Here is a 20,006-nt window from a genome sequence, read left to right as displayed (position 1 = left end):
CACTACTGTGATACCATTTTTTTGAAAGCTGATAGCAACATTACACAAATGATTTACAATTTTAATATTTATGGATGTGTGTGAGTCTTGATCGTTATAAATAGTCTGATAAGATTCTATCATTTACTCATAAAAGTAGGTGTAGTATTGTCGACCGTTAAAAAAACTCTAGTGTTGTAGTACTGGGTGGCGTACGCCTTATAAGGCCTATATTTCTCTTTATGTCACAGGCAATTTTATGCATCAAATTGAAGCAGTATATCACGTCGTGGTTGGCCGTGACAGGAACAAGCTGTGGGTTGGAGGTCGTGGTGAGAGTTATAGCTCGATAGGCCAGAGGAGCTCATTGGAAGCCACGGAAAAAAAGACAAACACGCACAGATTGTAAATAAACAATGAGGCGGTCAGGGACCTTACGTTGTCAATCACTGGTCTTCGCAAGAAGAAGGAGGAGTTGCTCGAGGTCACTTGTGGCTGTTTTGTATGGCTTTTGCCATGTTTGTACTCTCGAAGTGACGACTTGCTGTTTGTTTCGGTTACTTTAATGACACTTAAGAATATTAAAATATTGCCAGCAGGGGTAAAATTGACAGGTTGTTATCCAACAGCTGCCGGCAGTGTCACAGAGTTCTTGTTATTTAATTCTCTCCCGCCTCTTTTGAGTGCGCCGCTTGGCGACTGTCTGAAAACAGCATTCGGCGTTTTGTTTTGGGTTTTTTTCCCCCAAGGCCGCCACCACACAAAGCGAGAAATGTCCTTAATTCGTCCGACAATTTCAAAAAGGCCATTTTGGAGGAACGCATTGAAGAGTACATGAAGTGACTGCGCCCTCCATCCCACCATTTTCCAGGGCTCCCTCTTCAATCACTTGATTGGCCCCCTGACCCAGCCCATGATTGGGCTTCTTTGTTGCGTTGTGCAATCACCGGCCCTAAAAAAAAATGCGAACGGACACACAACAAGCCATCTTTAAGTTGCACTTCAAATTTAAATCATTGGCTGCCATTGACAGTCACAGACTTTCGATTAATTTAAACTGGGGTGGTGGGGCAAATGGTGAATGGTCGCTGTCAAAACAAAGTACAGTGATACCTCTACTTACAAATGCTTCAACATACATTATCAGGTTGCAGAACCCTCTATGTCAATTTTGTTCCAAGATACAATAATCTGCCCAAGTTACAAAACTTCAGAAGGGGCCATAGTATATAAAAATAACAAGGAAATGCTGCAACGCTTGCCGTAGACCAGGTGTCAGACCCCTGGTTCGCGGGCCGCTTTAACGTCAACTTGATTTCACGTGGGCCGGACCATTTTAGATATAATATTTAGATATATTTTTTTATAAATGGATTAAAAGAACTGGATTAAAAGCCCTGAATATTCAGTTTTTTTTATAGATCTAAAACAATGTTTATTTTAGCTTTTTTTAAATATATTTTTAGATTTTACAAAATGATTTTTGACCTGAAAACACATAACAAATGGATTAAAAAAATTACAATTATTGATTTACTCTTTACAATCAGGGTCCGCTATGCACCACGAGGAGCATCACATGGCCAAATGGCGCCAGGTGAGCGATGAGAGAAAGAGAGTTAAAAAATCTAGTCAAATCCCAATTCAAATTTTTGATTGGTCTCAATGAATAAAAGATTTGAATGCATGCTAATAAGACACTATAATTTTCATCTGCTGAGTTATTCCAAACATTTTTATCCGTTTGGCCTGGTCGGTCATTTCCAATCAATCGTGAGAACTCACCGTTAATTAGCTATTTCCAAAAAGGCAATTAGGAGAAGTGAGCTCAAGGGTTAAGATATTTTAATCAGAAAGAGATTAGGAGTTAGGATTTGTGTAAATGTGCCCCTGTGAATCTTTTCCCCCCACATTTATATTTTGTCAGTTATTTCTATTTGCTCCTTTGCTATTGAGCCTGCATCTTTATTGCTCAAGTTTTTGAAAGAAACAGTCGTGATGACAAGTCATTTGATCCCATATGTTGTCGCCTTGCCACAAACAAACGTGGAGAAGAATGAAAGGCCAGCAGAAGGCTCCAGTGGGAGTTTTGCAGACTGTTTCAGTGATCAATCTGCTGCCAGCCACCAGAATCTCACCAGTCTGTCTCATACGGCCCATAAAAAAATCTCGAGCACAGTTTAGAGTTTCCCAACCACTGTGCTGTGGCATCATAGTGTGCCGTGAGTGATGGTCAGGTGTGCCACAGGAGATATGTGTTGTCAGAAAGTGATTTATTTGGGCAGTTTGCTTTTATAGACTTCAAAATCACCCGTAGACGGTTCATTCCAATCTGCCAGGAAATAATCGACGGAAACGGTGCATGTGCGTCATGATGTACTTTTGTTTGTGAGCCGCACAAAAAACTAAAAAAACAACCAAAAAAAACGTACAAACCAAAAAGCGGTGAGTCAGACTGCACTATAAGGGGGGATGGCCTTTTCAGGCAGGCGCCTAGTATCGTTTACGAGGAAGTAAAAAGGTGCGAGGATGGCGAACAATAGTTGTCCTGCTGCTTTTTGCTGGGTCAAATTTTTCACCTGCTGGCTCGGAAGAAAATTCTAATCAACATGCTTGTTTTTTGTACTCATTGTTGTATTGTGATGCTTGCGGCTACTGAGTGTGAGCCGAGAACACTTTCTGTGGTGAAGCAGCATGGAGCTCATCGTAAGCCCAAGGCTGTTTATGGACTACTCAACCCTAATGCGTTATGTTTCCAAAACAACTTCCAAACTGCAAGGAAATTTTGGCTCACTTTTTCGAAACTCCTTTTTTCCCCAGGTTGTTTTGGCAATGGGTTTTTTTTTTTTTAAATTGAGGATTTTTAAAATGTATTTCATATTTTTTTGTTGTCTTAAAAAAAAAGATATTTAATTCATTTCAAAGGGAATTGATTTATATTTTAAATTAGAATATTGTGCAATATTTTTAGAAAAATTGAATTTGCCTTGCCTTGGACATGACTTTTTATATTTTTATATTACTTAATTATGTTTTACTGGGAAAACGCACTTTGTGGAGTAGCACCAACAATTTTGTTATACGCAACTGTGTATAATTACAATAAAGGCTTTTAATTTGATTTGATTTTGATTTTGAAAACGTTCATAACAATATTTGTTGCATTTAGATTTTGAATATTTAATAAAATGATTTATTTTTTTAGATTTCACAGTCTTTCATAATTGCCCCCACCCTCAAATATCATGCTTGGTTTAGATTTTTTTAAAGATATTTTCAAACAATGTTTTTTTACTAATCAATAATTTGTTTTTTTTTAATATTTCCAGTGTTATTCTTTCACCTTGCTGCATTTCAAAATCTATTTTTCACATTTAACAGACCATATTCCTTCCTTTTGACATTTTAATTTTGCTAAATCTGCTATTTCCTGATAGTCCCCCCCCCGACAATCTATTTTTAAAAACTGCATGTTTGAAAATATCAGATATGACAAAATAATTCAAAAAACAAAGTGCTCATTAAAAATGATGAGCATCATAACTAATGGAATGCAATTGACAATTTTGACTTACAGTTTTTATTTTTATTTTAACACAAATGCCTTCATGCTGCTGATTTGGCGCAGCCACCCTTTGCATGCTGGACCTAATGTCAATTAAATGTCATCAGATACAATGAAAAGTGCAATGTTGATGCTGTCGTCTCTGACATTAAAAATGGCCCTATTCTTAATGTGTATTCATTGATGCCCTCGGCATCAAGAAAAACGCTTTGCGTCCAGCGTGACTTTTGGAACGAGTAGAAAGGGGCGACCCAGACTCTTCATAGTTCGAGAGCATGGGTGTCCAACCCAGTTTGGTTTGTGGGCCATTTATATGGAAATTAGATCTCATGTGGGCCAGACTAGTTTATCTTTGGCCAAAGAAGTTAAAACGCGGGTTGCCATTGACGGCGCTAGATCCCTGTCAAAATGGATTGGACGTTTAGCATCATCCGTCTGTCAGGCTCTTTAACAAAACAAATGGCTGAGTGTTAAGACTTACCGTATGTATACATGTACATCTATGTGTATGTATATTATATATATATATACACATATATATATATATATACATACACGCATACATACATATAGATATGCATATATATATATATATGCATATCTATATGTATGTATGCATGTATGTATGTATATATATGTATATATATATGTATTTCAGCAACACACTTATTTATTTATTTCTATATTTATTCATGTATTTATTCATTTATTAACTTACTTATTACCTATCTATGTCTAAAACGCCTTTCCTATATCTGCATTCTCACCCTCTTGCTACTGTGACAATGAAATTTCCCGAATACGGGATGAATAAAGTTATCCAATCCAATCCATCCATGGCGCGGAAAGAATAGACTCCACAGGGAGTCCTCCCAGTTTAGGTGAATTGGACTTCTACTGTTGTCAAAGGCAGGTAATGCATTCATTTTGTATCATTTTCTTGTCATTTTAGGGTGCCTTTTGAAATTTTTGGTTTTGCAGTACCAAAATAAAAGTATGTGTTTCTGTGTATACCGTATGAACAAAAGTGACAGCAGACGTGAAACTGAGCAAAGTGCAGCAGTACACACAACTCACAAATTTCTGGTTTTACGGCGTCTGTGTAAAAATAAAAGCACATGTATGTATAGTATAGTATAGTACATGTATACAGTAATCCCTCGAATATCGCCGTTAATGTAGACCAGACATGGCCACGATAAAGGAAAAACCGCAAAGTAGGATCACCCCCATTATAACTACCACAATACATGTTTTCGCGCCTCTATAGAAATACAAGTACACAAGTACAATTATCAAAAGTGTATATTTATTAAATATTACAGGTATACGCATGTGAAAAGACTGTAATGTATTAATATCTAAATATAATGTATATATTGAAAAATGTAACTACTTTAAATACTGTACTTATAGTGAAAATAGTTCCTCTGCACTTGATATAAATCCAAAAAACAAAACAGGTAAATGGGAGTTTTAGTCCAAGTCCTTTGTCTACTTCACCGGCTGGATTGGTTCCCTTTAGTGGGTCGGTTCTTGTCCGCGGGCCGTACATTTAACTTTTACATTCCTGGAGACTTCTTCACCAAGTCACAGATGTTGAAGTTGTTTTATTTTAGTTTTATCGTATAAAAGCAAGGCTGACTTCAGGGTTGTGCCGGTTCACGGTAATTTAGGACCATATAACAGATGTTTTAGAGCCATTTCATTAAATGTGTTTTAAAAAACTGAATCACAATGTTTTTCATGTCAAGAATTTGTCACTGGCTACCACAGCTTTTAGACCATTTTGAAATGATACTCCTAATTGTCTTAAATAGCCATTTTAGGCACCCCACGACCAGCTCGTTTGAGCGCCATTTGGCTAAGAACCCAATTAAAATGTTGAAGTCGTAGCGCTTGTCTCTTTAGTTGGCATCCCGCGGTGACGTCGTGAAAGCTTTGAACCATTGCGACCAAACGTGGCCTCGATTAGTGCTGCCTCATTAACACGCCAAGTTTCTCATTCATCTGTCCTTATTTTTTTTTGTTGTTCCGACAATGACTTTTCATTTTGGTGACTGCACACCGTTGGCCTCTCGGGAAGCGACGGCTGAATTTACTTCCTGTTTGGAAGGACACAAAAGAAAAAATGCCAAAGACCAGATCGTGGAAAAAGACCATGTGAAATATATCATCCCGGGTAATCCGTCTTCCAAAGACCGGGAGGTAATGAGAATGTTTTTGACTACAACTAAGCCGCCGAGGCCCAGATTGTCAGTTCTCGATCCCGCGAGACTCAGTACCGTACACGCGCTTCCTTGGGGACAGGGTGGGGCCGAGTCCCCTGCGAACGGAAGCGAGGGCAGTGCGGTGGCGGCGGCTAATCTGCATAAAAGCACCATTTCGCCTCACACGCGACTCATTGCGGCTCAACCTTGACTTCCTTAATTGAAGTGCAGACCCAGAGGCCGATTAGCGGCAGGCGAGGCTATCACGTCCTCGCCGGGCTGCGGAGTAAAAGCGGACGCGACCCACCAAACAGACACCGCTCTTATGTTTGGCAGAGATAAGCTTCAAAGGCAATTGTTTGTTGCTAGAGGTGGGTTTGAAGGAGTACTATTGCTTGGATCCCCTCATGAGAGCAGCTTTACCTTAATGGCGAACATTACACTGTCATCTTGGAGTTGGGACCAGAAGAAAAATTATATTTTGGGGGGAAATTTTCACTTGTTTTTTTTTGTTCTGACCTGTTTTTGGTTTCACACCAAAACTTCGCTTGCGAACCTTGGCGTCAATCCACTCTAAATTCCCCCGAGCCACGCTGCACTCAAAACAGAACTCTGTTATCAATTTAGGACACTCAATACGCTCACTGGCTGCATCTGACGGCACTCGACATTAAATTCTTTTTGACTGGGAGAAGCTAACAGCGAATAATTGCTGCCATCCCTCCCAGCCTTGCTTCTGCTTTCACAGAGGCTTTCCAGATAAGCAACATGTCCATGCCACACCCCCTCATGAAAGCTGGCTTTTGTAATGAGTGCTCTTAACAATTTAGATTGTTTTTGTCCTCATTAATACGGATGACACGGTGTCCCAGTTTTCCATCAAGAACTTTTAAATCGTGATTTGCCTGAATACAGAACAGTTTGTCACATTCCATTTGTAATACCTGTGCGTTTCATTCAATGCAATGGCCAGGTCTTTTTTATTACTCAAAATAGTCACTTGCCCTATAAAGGGTTAAAAATGATGTGCCAGATCATTTCTACCGCTATACTCCATCGGGAATGACCTCTGACCCAGGCTTCGTCTGGATGGGCACGTTATGTAATGATAATGCCAGCAATTCCACACAACCTTTTGCAATTCTATCTATTCTATTCGGCTTCATCACTTTTCAAAAAGTAACTTTTTTTAAAATGTAAAATTGGTCTGAATGTTTTTAACAGATTTATAAAACAGAAACAAAAGAAAAAACGGACAAATTGTCAAAACAAAACAAAAAATATGCATGAATGAATGTTTAATTCAGGGTCATATGTATAAATTGAAATTGGAGTCACTTGTGCATGAATTCAATTAAGCAGTTTTATTGGTACACGGTCGATTGGTCGCCGGTCTTTTGGTCGCCCGGAAGGTAAGTGATAATTACCATTTAAATCGTTGCTCAAATTCCCTAAATACAAACTGCAAATTACTATTTAGTCATAATTAATGCCCTAGTAATTATTAGGCTAAAGAAAAGCTCCAAATTTCCCGGACTTGTATTGTTTTTTGTTGGAGAACTTGTTAAGACCCTGACTGACGTAGCTTCTTAAAGGGACAACGCATGTACATACAAACTCTTATACACTCACATGTCAGCTCAGTGAAACTGCTCATGGCGATTGTTGGCTTTTATTGATGCGTAGACCGTATTGTTTTATCTTGTTTTGTCGCCGGTCTTTTGGTCGCCCGTTGTGGCGGTCAGGACGACCAAAAGACGGCGACCAAAAGACCGGCGACCAATCGACCGCACACGGTTTTATTAGGGTCACCTGATCAGGAAATTGACATGTGAGTGATTTAATGAGCATGATTGTTATTGTATGAAGAGGATAAAGGTGACCAAAATGGTATAAAATTACTGTCTCTGTCTGCCCTTCATTATTTGGTTATTGGTTTTATCTTCCGGCTTCATTTCATACCTAAGAAATTCAAGCATTACCACGCTGTTTATGGCGGTCTTCGTGGCTTAATTATCTGTAATGGTGGTGAGTGACTAACTGCTTTATTAGTGAGATGGACGGAGCAGACGGAGGTTTTGCCCAGCACGCCGCAGCCGGGCAACACCTGTTGCGAGTGACGGTTGCAAGTCGGCCAACCGCGAGGCCCCATCATTTGATGAAAGCAACCCGAGATAATGTCCCACAGAAAAACACACGCCATGATGATAAATACCACCGCCACCACCATCATCATCCTCCCTTCTTTGGGCCAGTCGAGGATTAGTGTGGCTTTAAACCCTTGCGCCCGCTCAGCTCCTCCCCCCTCCTGCTGCTACACGCCATCGCAGCCGGATTAACTCAGTTTGTGTCACACGTTGACCCCCCCATTGCTTTAAAAAAATAAAAAATAAACAGCTAGTGGTCTGACACTAAAGAAAATTATTTCTTTAGTGTCAAATCCCATGTATGGACACTAGGGCTCAATTATAATTATACATATTTTTATTATTATTTTTTTTTAAAGATGACAGGAGTAAATTAGAAGGATTTATTATTATTATTTTATATGTGTGTGTTTGTTTATGTATTCATGATGAAGAAATATTCATTCATTTTCTGAATTGCTTTATTCTTACTAGGGTCGCGGGGGGTGCCAGAGCCTATCCCAGCTGACTTCAGGTACAAGGCAGAAGACACCTTGGATTGGTGGCCAGCCAATCGCAGAGCACCAGGAGACAAACAACCGGAGTACCCAGACATGCCAACTCCACACAGGTGGACCGACCTGGATTTGAACCCAGGACCCCAGAGCTGCAAGGCCGACACGCTATAACCACTCAACCGCCGGGCTACTACATTATTATTTTTTTATTATTATTTATTTTTAAAAAGATGAAAATGACAGGCGTAAATTAGAATGTTATATTATTCTTATTATTATAGTTATTTTATGTATTTGTGTGTTTATTTTTGTATTCATGATGAAGAAATAAAATATTAAAATATGTTGCTCCAAATCCAGGTCCACCTGTGTGAAGTTTTCATGTTCTCCCCGGGCCTGCATGGGTTTTCTCCGGGTACTCTGGTTACCTCCTACATTCCAAAGACATGCATGTTAGGCTGATTGGACACTCTAAATTGCCCCTAGGTAAGAGTGTGAGCATGAATGGTGTCCACCGCCCCTGACTTGAAGTCATTTGGGATAGGCTCCAGCACCCCCCGCGACCCTAGTGAGGATAAAGCAGTTCCAAAAATGAGATGAGATGAGATGAATAGAAATACATTCTTGTTATGGCCTTGAGTACTTTTTGTAATTGCATTTTACTTATTCCCTGCCATTGACAAAGAAAGACATCCCATTCATTTAATTCAGAAGTTAAGACACAAAGCGGTATGGTGTTAGGGTCACCATTTACTCCAATAACCAAGTGTCATCCTGAGTGAGTGGTGGGTAATTATCACTTGTTTGGGCAACATGAAATTAAGGGAAACTGATAAGGGGTTTGATTTATGCATGAATTAAGAGCAATCTACCAATTGACCTTGGGTCACATGCCTATAAGACCTATGTCTCATTAATAGGCATAAAATTCCTACAGGAGACATGTGATGGATTTAGGGTGATCTAAATTACATTATATCCTATAGCTCTGAGAGTAATGTAGGGTCTTTTGCCATGTTTTCTACCAAGTTAAGAGATTAATTTGTAATTTAGTGGAATTAAGAGTCAAGAATAGACAGGCATGTGCTTAATTTAGGGTCACCTGTAGATAAACAGTGAGCGTTTTGGGGTCACCTATGCTGCGAGTGGGCAATATTGAAACACCTGTTGATGAAACTTCTTCTGAGAGTGATTTAGGTTGATCTAGTAATAACATCTCCCCAATTTAGGGTCACCTAGTCCATACTAGAAAGCCGCATGTCATCACTAAGAAATGGAGTGCAGTGGAGGATGGGCGACGTTTGAGAAGAGGGTTTGATTGCAGTGTGCTCTGTCTGACACAGTGAGAATAATTTGGTCACCTGTGGATGGAAATGCACCCTTGACTGCACGCCTTGTCAAAAAAAAAAGCTTGAGGAGTTGTGGAAGGGGAAAAAATGCCGTCAAATGCTAGGCGTCGCTCTCAAGAGATGGAGCGCAGCGGAAGACGGGGGTGAGTGAATGCAACAGTTGTCTGCGTTGAGGCAGGCGGCCAGTTGCCGTTCAGAATGAAAAAAAAAGAGGAAAAAAAGCAAGGAGGAGATGCCTGGCAACCAACGGCGCGTCACTTACTGGAGTCATCCGAGTCGTACGCCTCCACATCGGGATCGTCGTCTCTCCTGGAAGCCGAGGCTCCGGCAAACGCCCGATCCGGGCTGTCCTCACTTTCCGAGGTGGCGGCCGGAGTGGAGGAGAGGGCGGCGCACGGGCCCCCGACGGGCGGCAGGCCCCGGGGGTAGCGGGGGAAGTAGTCCGAGATCTGCTTGATGGGCTGGATGGGTCCGGGGCATACGTCAATGGCCATGTGCTCCTGGATGCTGATGGTGGGTTTCTCGCCTTTGCGTTGTGTCATGCATGCGGTCCAAGATAGGAACCTTCTCCCAAGCGCAGCACCCACGGAAAAGAAAAGAATCAAAAAGACGGCTCCTCTCGGGTGGACGTGCGCGATACCTCCTCAGACCCCCACGCCGTCTGATTGCCGCCCCTCCCGCCTTCCCGCTCTCTTTTTCGGAGACCCCCGTGCTCCACCCACGGCTGTCGATCTGCACCAGAGCGGAGGCAGGAGTGCGCCGACGAGGGGAGAGTGGAGGGATTATCCGGGGAGGGAAGGAGGAAGGGAGGGAGGGGGGGGCGCGGGATCAGCTGATGTTGCTGCCCGGCAACCGCCCAGTAAACAGGAACTGATGCTTCATTTCGACGTCACTGGCGCCGAGTTTGGGGACGTCCGAATTCCCTTTAAAAGTAACGGGAGATGGACGGGTCACATCCTTTAGGACTCACTTAGGGTCACCAGTGGTTGAAATCACTGAACGATTCAGGGTGTCTTATGAAGAACACCTGGATTCAGTTATTACAGTGATTTGGGGAACCTGGGGCGTAAAGTGGTATAGCAAAATTGATTGGTTTTGGGTCACTAGTTGCTATTCAAAGTGTAACACGGAACCTTTTGGATGGAAAGAGCCATAAACAATTCATATTTTTTAAATGTTAATCCTTGAGAGCCATGCTCCAAATTTAAAAGTCAACATGCATGAAAATATGTGCTTTTTTTGTTCACTTCACCACTTTTAAAGTACAAAAAGTCTCTGAATTCTTTTGACAACATTGTTACGTTGTTGCTAATCAATGAGTATCAATGAGAAAATCCATACAAAAGAGTGTTATGGGGAAAAAAATGATTATAAGGCGCTGGGGTAGTGTCAATGCCATAATACGAACATAACACTCCTATTCCTGCACTTTCTCACCAGCAGTTTCCATAGTTTACCTCACAAGTTAGTGGAGAGCCATATGCACCCATCAAAAGAGCCATATGTGGCTCCCGAGCCATAGGTTCCCTACCCCTGGTGTAACACATGTTTCGGGTCCTGTCAAATTTTGCTCCCTTATCAGGCTACTAAACCGTTTTATTCCTCTGTTTATAAGGAAGCATACTTTGATGGTTCCACCACACACCACACCCTATCATATAATACTCCCAGTATCAATACATATAAATAGATCGATCATAATCACCTCAGGGTGGCCCGGTGGCTGAGTGGTTAGCGTGTCAGCCTCACAGTGGGAGACCTGGGTTCAAATCCAGGTCGGTCCACCTGTATGAGTTTGCATGTTCTCCCCGGGCCTGCGTGGGTTTTCTCCGGGTACTCCGGTTTCCTCCCACAAAACATGCATAGTAGGCTGATTGGACACTCTAAATTGGCCCTAGGTAAGAGTGTGAGTGTGAATGGTTGTTTGTCTCCTTGTGCCCTGCGATTGGTTGGCCGCCAATTCAGGGTGTTCCCCGCCTCTGGCCCGAAATCAGCTGGGATAGGCTCCAGCACCCCCCACTGTGACTATTCAAACTCACTTTTGATGCACACAGGGCTTTGTAGGACACTCAGACACTTTACTTTCATTGGCTCCAAACTAATAGGTGATAAATAATTATAGTAGCCAGAGCTACCCGGGGGCAGTCTGACAAAAGTGAGGCAGAAAATTGTGCCATCGGCCATTTTTATCACCTCCAACAACTCATTCTAGCACCACCACAGGGGAGAACATTCAGAACTTATAGCCTTGATAATGAATTGAAGCATACAGGAGAGTAACTTAACATCAGAGCTAGTGCTTTAGAAGAGTGTCCCCTGGTGGTGACAATTAAAAAAACTCTTGTAAGAAATGATAAGAATTGAAGCAAAAATAATGCTTACAAATTTTCCCCCTAGGGGGGATGTTTTTTTTAGATACACTGGAAGAAATCAAGGTACCAGCATGATTATGAGGTACTTTAATTCACTTTGTATTAATTTACAGGGGGTTATATGCACATTATTCACCTGTCACTCAATCTCTATGTGGATTTAAATGTTTGTCAACAGTATGTTGCATGGAGGGATGCAGCTGGAAAAGTGCAGAAGGTATACACTTGCACTAGTCTCAAACTCAGTATGTGTGACATGGTGAGAAAAATGGGAGAGCTGAGTAGAATGAGTGCAACACCTGTATAGAAAGTGGTGGTTAGTTTAATACATTTCATATAAGGTCATTTGCAGTTGACAGAGGAAAGCGGAGCCAATGGGCAAAGGAAGAGCTTATTTAAAAAGCTCTTAAGTTTTAAAAGTGTGTTCATATTTTCAATTACAGAACTACATAAAAGTATTTAGAGCATTTATTAACAGAATTTGATTAATTTTCAAACCATAGAATGACTTATATTTTTGAATTTAAAAAAACTCAATTCTAATTTGACAATACACCTAATTCAACTTGAATTCAATGTCTATTAAAATCATTGGGCTAAAAAAAATTGCCACATTGTAATATCATATTTATGCTTTTTTTGTATTTATTAAGTCTGCTTTGACTTGACAATGAATGAACCCATGGGACAGTATTTGTGCCAACACGGTCCTTTAATAAGTTGATGAAATGGTGTTATGATTTTGTATTGCAGGATTTGAGGGGGGCAAAAATAAGTACATTCAACAGGTGCTTTACATGGAAGTCAATGGAAGAAGAGGTATGAAAACAATGCAGAAAAAGGCAGATTTCGGCAGGATTTCGCTTCATCATTAAAAAGCAACAAATGATAACTTGAACATTTCCGTTAAATGATTGTCAAATGTTTATGAGAGAATCGCGTCCAAACGCTCAGTCATTTCGTACATCATCGTTACAGAAAAAAATAAATTACTTTAATCATAAATATAAGTATACAAAGATTTTTTTGGTGCAGGAATAAAACTAAATAGAAGGAAAAAAAAGGAAATCAAGTCCAATTGTGCAAGAAATCTACAATGTGCGTTCACTATCCAAACTAAGAAAATAATTTCCCCCCAAATGAAATAATTTAAGATGGGTTGATATGAATACTCAAACATGAATTTCACAAATAAACGACAATGACGCAAGTTCATCTATCGCAGGTAAGGCAACTTTCTCTTGTGCCAAAAGCAGCGCAAACTTAAAAAAAAGGTCCTTTGCAAACCTTACTCAAAATCTTTGACGTCAAGCGCCCTCAGTCAGTTAGGAGTCACAACTTTTTACAACTCAAACTCCCCAATGAAGAACTCACCGAATTTTTGAGCCTCCCGCTTGAGCTCCAACACTAGCCATTTGTAACGTTCGTCTGAAAATCACATACTAAAAATTGGACAGACAAAAAAAAATATTGAGAAAGTGAATCTTAAATCTGATCATCTCGTAGCCTTAGTGATGAATAAACATCGACTACATTGGCCCATTCGTGGACGATGCCTATGACCGGATAGCCATAAAATTCAAATAACAATTACAAACCAGACCAAAAATTTAGCAGGGCGAAAGACATACATCCAATCCTGGAAAGTGCTCTTTCATGTCCCTTTTGTTTTTGTATTATTTTTTCCTTATTTGATTTCTCTTCGGTGTTTTATTCAGGTATGTTTGAAGTGACGCTCACTCCCTCTACTGCATTGTCCCGATATGGCAACGGAAGACTCCAGAGGCAAAAATCAACTATATAATCCACCTACTGACACCCAAAAAAATTGAAATAAAATGTTCCTCAACACGTCTTAACTATATTACAGATGTCAGGCACTTGTATCTTTGGTTGGACCATCCCAACATCATTGCGAGCAGAGTTTTCGAAATCATTTTTGGGAGTCCACCTGGCAACTCGGTGAGATGTCGCTGCGTGGTTTTATTGTATTTTTGGGGGGAGTCGTCATCTTTACTTGAAAGGATCATCTCATACCATCTTAGCCTTCAGAAAGTGCCACCTGCAAGACAAAAGAACCAAGTTTTAAAGTGTCAAACCTCCTCAGACCGAGACGTTTAAGTGCATTACCTTCTCGGGGAAAAAATCGGAGGTGCTTTGCCGCACTTTGCCAGGCCTGCCCTTAATAACGGCGTAGCAAAACATGGTGATGACCATGACGAACAGAAAGTAGCTGGTGTGCATCAGGTGCAGGTTGATTAGCGAGCGGTCATCCTGGCAAATAATGAAGACGGAAAGAAATTGTGCTGAATGGAATGATTCATTTCAAATGAATCATGAACAGTCCCATTTCGCCACAAAAAAAAGTGAATACATCCAATTGACTCACATCGGGCACAATAACAGTGAGTTTAGGGTTGAGGGCATGGTAGACCTTCCCCACGGCGCCCTTATAGCACCAGAAGGGGTTGTAGTCCTGACTGTACTTGGTGTCAGAGTCACGCACAGTGGTGAAGACCTTGTACCACGATGTGGCGTTGGTGTACGTCTCCGGCACGCAGTGAGGCGGCTGCCTGGAAACGAGGAGAAAAAAATAAATAAAACGATAGTCACTTTTCACCCAGATTTGTTACGTAGCTCTCCGTTGCCGTCTAGATGGGTCACTCACACTGTGACTGGGAAGACGTTGCTGGCCGCCGTGATGGTCATGCACGTGCTAAACACCACCTGCTCGCAGTGGCCGTGCAGGATGCAGTCATCGGCGCTCCAGGACACAGGAAGGGTGAACGTGATGTTGATCTCTTCGTGGGCTTCTCGGCCTGGAAGACATGATTCATAAGAGTACACGGTCGATTGGTCGCCCGGAAGGTTATTGATAATTACCATTTAAATCGTTGCTCAAATTCCCTAAATGCAAAGTGCGAATTACTATTTAGTCATACTTAATGCCCTAGTAATTATTAGGCTAAAGAAAAGCTCCAAATTTCCCAGACTTTTATTGCTTTTGTTGGAGAACTTGTTAAGACCCTGACTGACGTAGCTTCTTAAAGGGACAACACATGTACATACAAACTCTTATACACTCACACGTCGGCTCAGTGAAACTGCTCATGGCCATTGTTGGCGTTTATTGATGCGTAGACCGTGTTGTTTTACTTTGTTTGTTTTGTTTTAAATCTAATTCCTGACATATCTCTCGCTATCTTGGGTCTCGCCTATCTCTCTCTCTCTCACATTTCACCGGTCTCGCTCTCTCTCTTGTGCATCTCGCCTGTTTCTCTCTCTCTCTCACACGCATCTCTCTTTCTGACGCATCTCTTTCTCTCTGTCTATCAAGATAAAAGGACAAATACTCTGTCTCACCAGACAAGCCGACTTGTTGCCCCAAGACACTAGCGTACAAATGCGTGATGTTGCGAGAGTATCCGCCAAAGGGCCGCTGGGGGTCCAATGTGAGCGTGATGGGCACCGAAATGTTGATGAAGCCCGAATCCTCGGAGAGCAGTGGTGCCGACGTGCTGGGCCGCGCTTGTCCGCTAGTCGCCGACAGATTCTCCGGCGTTGTGGAATCATTAAGGCCGTGCTTGATGGTCTCGTTCTCTGACACGCAGAAGTCCAGCTCATTATAGCGCAACAGGAACGTGTTCCAGTCCTGAGATGTACGTTCCAATTAGTCTTTCATGATTAGTGCCACCTTTATGCAGGAATGAACCCACCTCGGTCAACTCTGGAGATTTGATCTCCTTGATTTTAAAGAAATAGCCGATGGTAAGAAAAGCGATGGCTACGGCACTAACGCTGATCATAAAGATGACCAATGGTGGGCGGTTGTTGATGTAGCTTCTTAGGTTCTCCAGAGGGGTTAAAAGGTACACCTGCAAACACCATCAAAGTGAGACTTAATGTAGACTTAATGATGGAGTTAAGTGTGACGTCCTTACAAATTGTTCCAAAACCAATATATTAAAATGACATTGAGTTTGCTGATGATGTTTTATGACCTTTTCTTCTTGGAAAAAAAATATTATTTTACGATTTAACTTGAATTCGTACAGCCTACGTTCTAGATTTGGTGAATTCACGACTAGCAAAAAGTTGTTTTTTTTTCTTTATTTAATTAATGACGCTGTTGAGTGTTTGTTGATGTTGTGTAGCGTGTCCACCTTAAGTGCTAGGCTTATGCTTGCATTGCTCGGCCCTCTATCAACCTCCAAAACAAACTTGTCTTAATTCATTTTTCGGCGAAATAAGTCTTCGTGGCCTAAACAAGTCGACACTTACCATTTTCTCCGGCAGTCGATCTTGGCAGGTAGCTCCGCAAAATGGCAAGAAACCGAAAGGCAACTGTTTAGCTTAGCCTATATCCAATGCTAAGCTTGCCCGCCAGCCGCCGCCAACCTCGTTTGGGGGGGAAAAGGCTATTCACCCCGGGATAAAACGTTGAAAATCAACCGGAGGAGGTAAGTGGAATTAAATCCGACAGTACCACGTCCCATTATTGTGTAGAGGTGGTGGTGTATGTTTGTTTATGCGTAGTTTACGTCAGTAAACGCATCACTGAGGTTAGCTTCGTACCCGACTCCGCCCAGACGCAGTACAAGTCTTGTAAATCGAGCCATAGACATCATATATGTAAATCTAGATGTATGAAACGCGCTGTGAGCCAATGACAATAGGCGTTGTCACAAGTCTGTCATTTTGCTTCGGAGACATTCGATAAAATTCACTTCTTCAATGGAGTGTGTACTTCTTAGAAATGACGAGATAGGGCAATTTATTTATTTATTTTCAGAAACTTCAGGATTAATACTTACGCCAATGCGTTTTTTTTCTCAATCAAATAACCCACATTTTTAATCGGTGTAGAGTTTTTATGTTCCCCCAGGCTTGTATGGGTTTTTTCCTCCCACATTCCAACATGCAGGGTAGACTGGTTGAACACTCTAAATTGCCCCTAGGTATGAGTGTGAGCATGAATGGTTGTACATCTCCTTGTTCCCTGCAATTGGCTGGAAACCACCGCCTGGTGCCTAAAGTCAGCTGGGATAGACTCCAGCACCCCCGCGACCCTTGTCAGGATAAGTGTTTTGAGAAAATGAATGAATGAATCGTGCATACCGTGAAGCCTATCCTAGCTTACTTCATGTGAAAGGTGGACTACACCCCAGACTGGTCGCCAGTCAGCTGTAGGGCACTAATATTATTCATCTAAACCAGTGGTCCCCAAACTATTCCAGGAAGGGCCGCAGGGGGTGCGGGTTTTTGTTCCAATCTGTAAGAGGAAACCTTTCCACCAATCTGGTATGTTAGAAGTGCAATCAGTGGATTGCAGTCAAGTGCTTCTTTTTTCAGCAGAAACCTCATTGGTTAAACTGTTTGTGTCGGATTGGTTGGAACAAAAACCTGCAGCCACAGCGGCGCTCGAGGACCGGTTTGGAGACATCTGATCTAAACAAATATCATATTATAGGTTTTAGCAAGAAGAAAGCCTTAACATCAGATATTTTCACGAGTCCAATTCCTTTGTTCATAAAAAGTGATTTAAAAATCCAAATCAATCATTGACTACAATGGATATAGTCGAATCCTAACATTATGAGGTCATGTAATGACATCGTCTGATCACAGACTGGAATGTAGTTACAACGTCATCCTATCATAAAGTTATGACGTGTCACTGACGTTTGTTGGTTTCAGGCCAGACTGGAATTAACGATACGATTCAATCTTGAGAATTTTTTAAAATGCAGAGCCAGGAAAGTGGCGCGAGCAGGCCGGACACCCAGGAGGGACCGAAAGCCGCGGTGCGCGAAGAACCCATGACGGCTCAGCGTGTCATCCGCCTGCACTTTGAGCTACTCTCCTTCCTCAATGACCTCCAGACAGGGGCCGACGCCAAGCAGTCGCTGCGGCGAACCAAGTACGAGGAGGCCCTGCGATTGCGTACGGAGCGCCTGGACAATTCCAGGGAGTACAGCACGAGGAAGTTGGAAGAGATCAAGGGGGGATGGGCTCAGGCCGCTACCAAGACCACACTGCCGGACCTCTTGAGTGCACTGGACCGTCAACAGGCGCTGTGCTCGGAGATAATGGGACACAAGATGGACCTCATCGCCGAGCTGCAGAAGAAATGGCTGGACAACGACGAGCGTCATTCCATCGACCTTCGCAAGCAATCAGAGGCTCTGGACTTAATGATCGAGCGCATGGACAAGGTCCGGGAGAAGACCATGGCCAATAAGGATCTCGCCCACATCCAGAGCCCGCACGATATCTTTCTAAAGCAGAGCCTGCGCGAGTGGGACGGCTACCAGACGGAGCTCAAGGCACGCCGCAAGGAGTGGCTGACCCAGAGGAAGCTGGCCATGGAGGAGTACGAGAAGGCCATGCCCATCCTGGAGCTGACTCAGGAAGAGTGCAACAAGTCCAAGCGCAACATTGACATGAAGTTGATGGAGCTGGAGCGAGAGCAAGAGGAGATCAAGGGCAAGCGCAACGTGCTGGAGGCCCGCAAGCTGAGCTGCGACGAGAAACCCGAGGTCATCTATTTGTTGCGCAAGCGCGTCAACACCCTGAAGGTACAGCTGAGCGACATCATGAAGAACATCCAAATGGAGGAGGAGAGCTTCAATCGACGCGAGCAACACCTGCTGGAGGACATCCGCCACAGCATCGAGCAGCACAAGCGCATCCAGAAGAAGATCAAGCACTTCGCCCTGACCGACGCGCAGACCTTCGTGGACATGTCGCGCATGTTGGTGGCCGAGGTGAAGCTTCTGGCAGAGAGCGCGTTGGCGGCCGACTCGCACCTCTGCGCCCACCTGGGGCTAAAGTGGGAGCGGCCCGTGGCCACCATGGAGCAAAGCTATCCCATCCAGCCGCAGGACAAGTACGAGATGGCGGCGCAGGTGTATGCCGAGAGCGTGGCCGAGGTGGACTCTAAGACCATGGCGGCGCTGCTGGCGCTGCTCAGCGAGGAGTTGGGCTTCTTGATGGAAAACAGTGAGCACCTCAGCTTCCTGTACAACGAGCAACACACGGCCGAGAAGCTCCTCGGGCTCCTCAACGCCTTCGACTTCTACGACGACGACCTCAACCGGCTGGCGGCGTTTCTGCTCAAATACGAGGAGCAGCACCGGCCCGACGACGAACCCGACTGCGGATCCGAGCATGTCATCCATCCCAACAATATCCTGCCTGCATTTTTGAGTTTTGTCAGCTACCGCGTGCACTGCATAAAGAGTTCTTCACTGAGACATTTTCTGGATTGGGACTCTGATGCAGATAAAGCCTTTTGGGAGAGCATGGTCAATGTCGTACCGGAAGAGAAGCTACGGATCTGGGATGCCGCTGAGATCGCCTTGACGCAGTACCTCACCGTTTTGGAGGAGAACTCAAAAATATTCCAGAAAAATCTCATTCTGGAAGAGGAAAATAAGGAATTGCGCAGGCAGTTGACAAGTGAAAATGATGGCAGTGCTTTTCTGTTTAAAGAATTTCTGGACAAAGATGTTTAAAATGTAAATTATAATAATAAAAACCACAGGTATTTTTTTTTAAATATAAGTCAAAGTCCCTAATTAAATAAAAAAAAAGGATTTCAACCACAAAATGTCAATTGACAAGATTGAAGTTGGACTCCTTTAGTCAGACCGTCTGTCACCGGCCCAATATGGCCGCCCCTATACGTTGCATGCATTCATCGAAACAAGCATGCGCCATCACCCGTTGTCGTTCACGATGGCAAGTTGCATGTTGCAGAGGAAGCCATACCAGAAGTACTACAAAATATTTCGAAAAACTACATATTGTTGACAATATGTTGATCTTTTTCACTTTATTATCATCCCTTTGTGATATATGAATAACATTAAGTAACAGTAAGGC

General features: G+C 42.7%; 3 protein-coding genes across 4 annotated transcripts in view; 1 reads left to right on the top strand and 2 right to left on the bottom strand.

The window, feature by feature from the left end:
• Positions 1 to 10,513, bottom strand: part of doc2b (double C2-like domains, beta) — a 47,734-nt gene extending 37,221 nt beyond the window's left edge. For both annotated transcript variants that reach the window (XM_077593001.1, XM_077593002.1), the window contains exon 1: positions 10,010 to 10,513. In XM_077593001.1, coding sequence (XP_077449127.1) covers positions 10,010 to 10,289 — 280 coding nt within the window. In that variant the 5' untranslated portion in view covers positions 10,290 to 10,513. The remainder of the gene's footprint in view (positions 1 to 10,009) is intronic.
• A 2,299-nt stretch (positions 10,514 to 12,812) lies between these two features.
• tmem248 (transmembrane protein 248) lies at positions 12,813 to 16,709 on the bottom strand. Its single transcript, XM_077593038.1, has 7 exons — positions 16,401 to 16,709; positions 15,836 to 15,994; positions 15,483 to 15,771; positions 14,788 to 14,938; positions 14,509 to 14,692; positions 14,250 to 14,393; positions 12,813 to 14,181 (listed from the first exon to the last, which is right to left on the bottom strand). Exons 1-7 carry the CDS (start codon positions 16,401 to 16,403, stop codon positions 14,161 to 14,163), a joined length of 951 nt encoding a protein of 316 aa, XP_077449164.1. The 5' UTR covers positions 16,404 to 16,709; the 3' UTR covers positions 12,813 to 14,160.
• A 1,154-nt stretch (positions 16,710 to 17,863) lies between these two features.
• On the top strand, positions 17,864 to 19,795 carry LOC144068585 (dynein regulatory complex protein 1-like). The gene has a single exon (XM_077593199.1). It carries the CDS (start codon positions 17,864 to 17,866, stop codon positions 19,634 to 19,636), a length of 1,773 nt encoding a protein of 590 aa, XP_077449325.1. The 3' UTR covers positions 19,637 to 19,795.
• The last annotated feature ends 211 nt before the right edge of the window (positions 19,796 to 20,006 follow it).

This window comes from Stigmatopora argus, chromosome 22 (assembly GCF_051989625.1).
Source record: "Stigmatopora argus isolate UIUO_Sarg chromosome 22, RoL_Sarg_1.0, whole genome shotgun sequence".
Classification (NCBI taxonomy): domain Eukaryota; kingdom Metazoa; phylum Chordata; class Actinopteri; order Syngnathiformes; family Syngnathidae; genus Stigmatopora; species Stigmatopora argus.
Note: the sequence above shows the minus strand (reverse complement) of the source record. Positions and strands in the feature narration are given on the sequence as shown.

Bases quoted from the DNA above. Each gene is read 5' to 3' on its own strand.
- tmem248 (XM_077593038.1), bottom strand. The intron at 14,693-14,787 runs GTGAGTGACCCA...CCTCGTTTCCAG, and splicing joins AACGTCTTCCCAGTCACAGT to GCAGCCGCCTCACTGCGTGC. The intron at 14,182-14,249 runs GTAATGCACTTA...TTTGTCTTGCAG, and splicing joins CCGATTTTTTCCCCGAGAAG to GTGGCACTTTCTGAAGGCTA.
- LOC144068585 (XM_077593199.1), top strand. From the start codon at position 17,864: ATGCAGAGCCAGGAAAGTGGCGCGAGCAGGCCGGACACCCAGGAGGGA.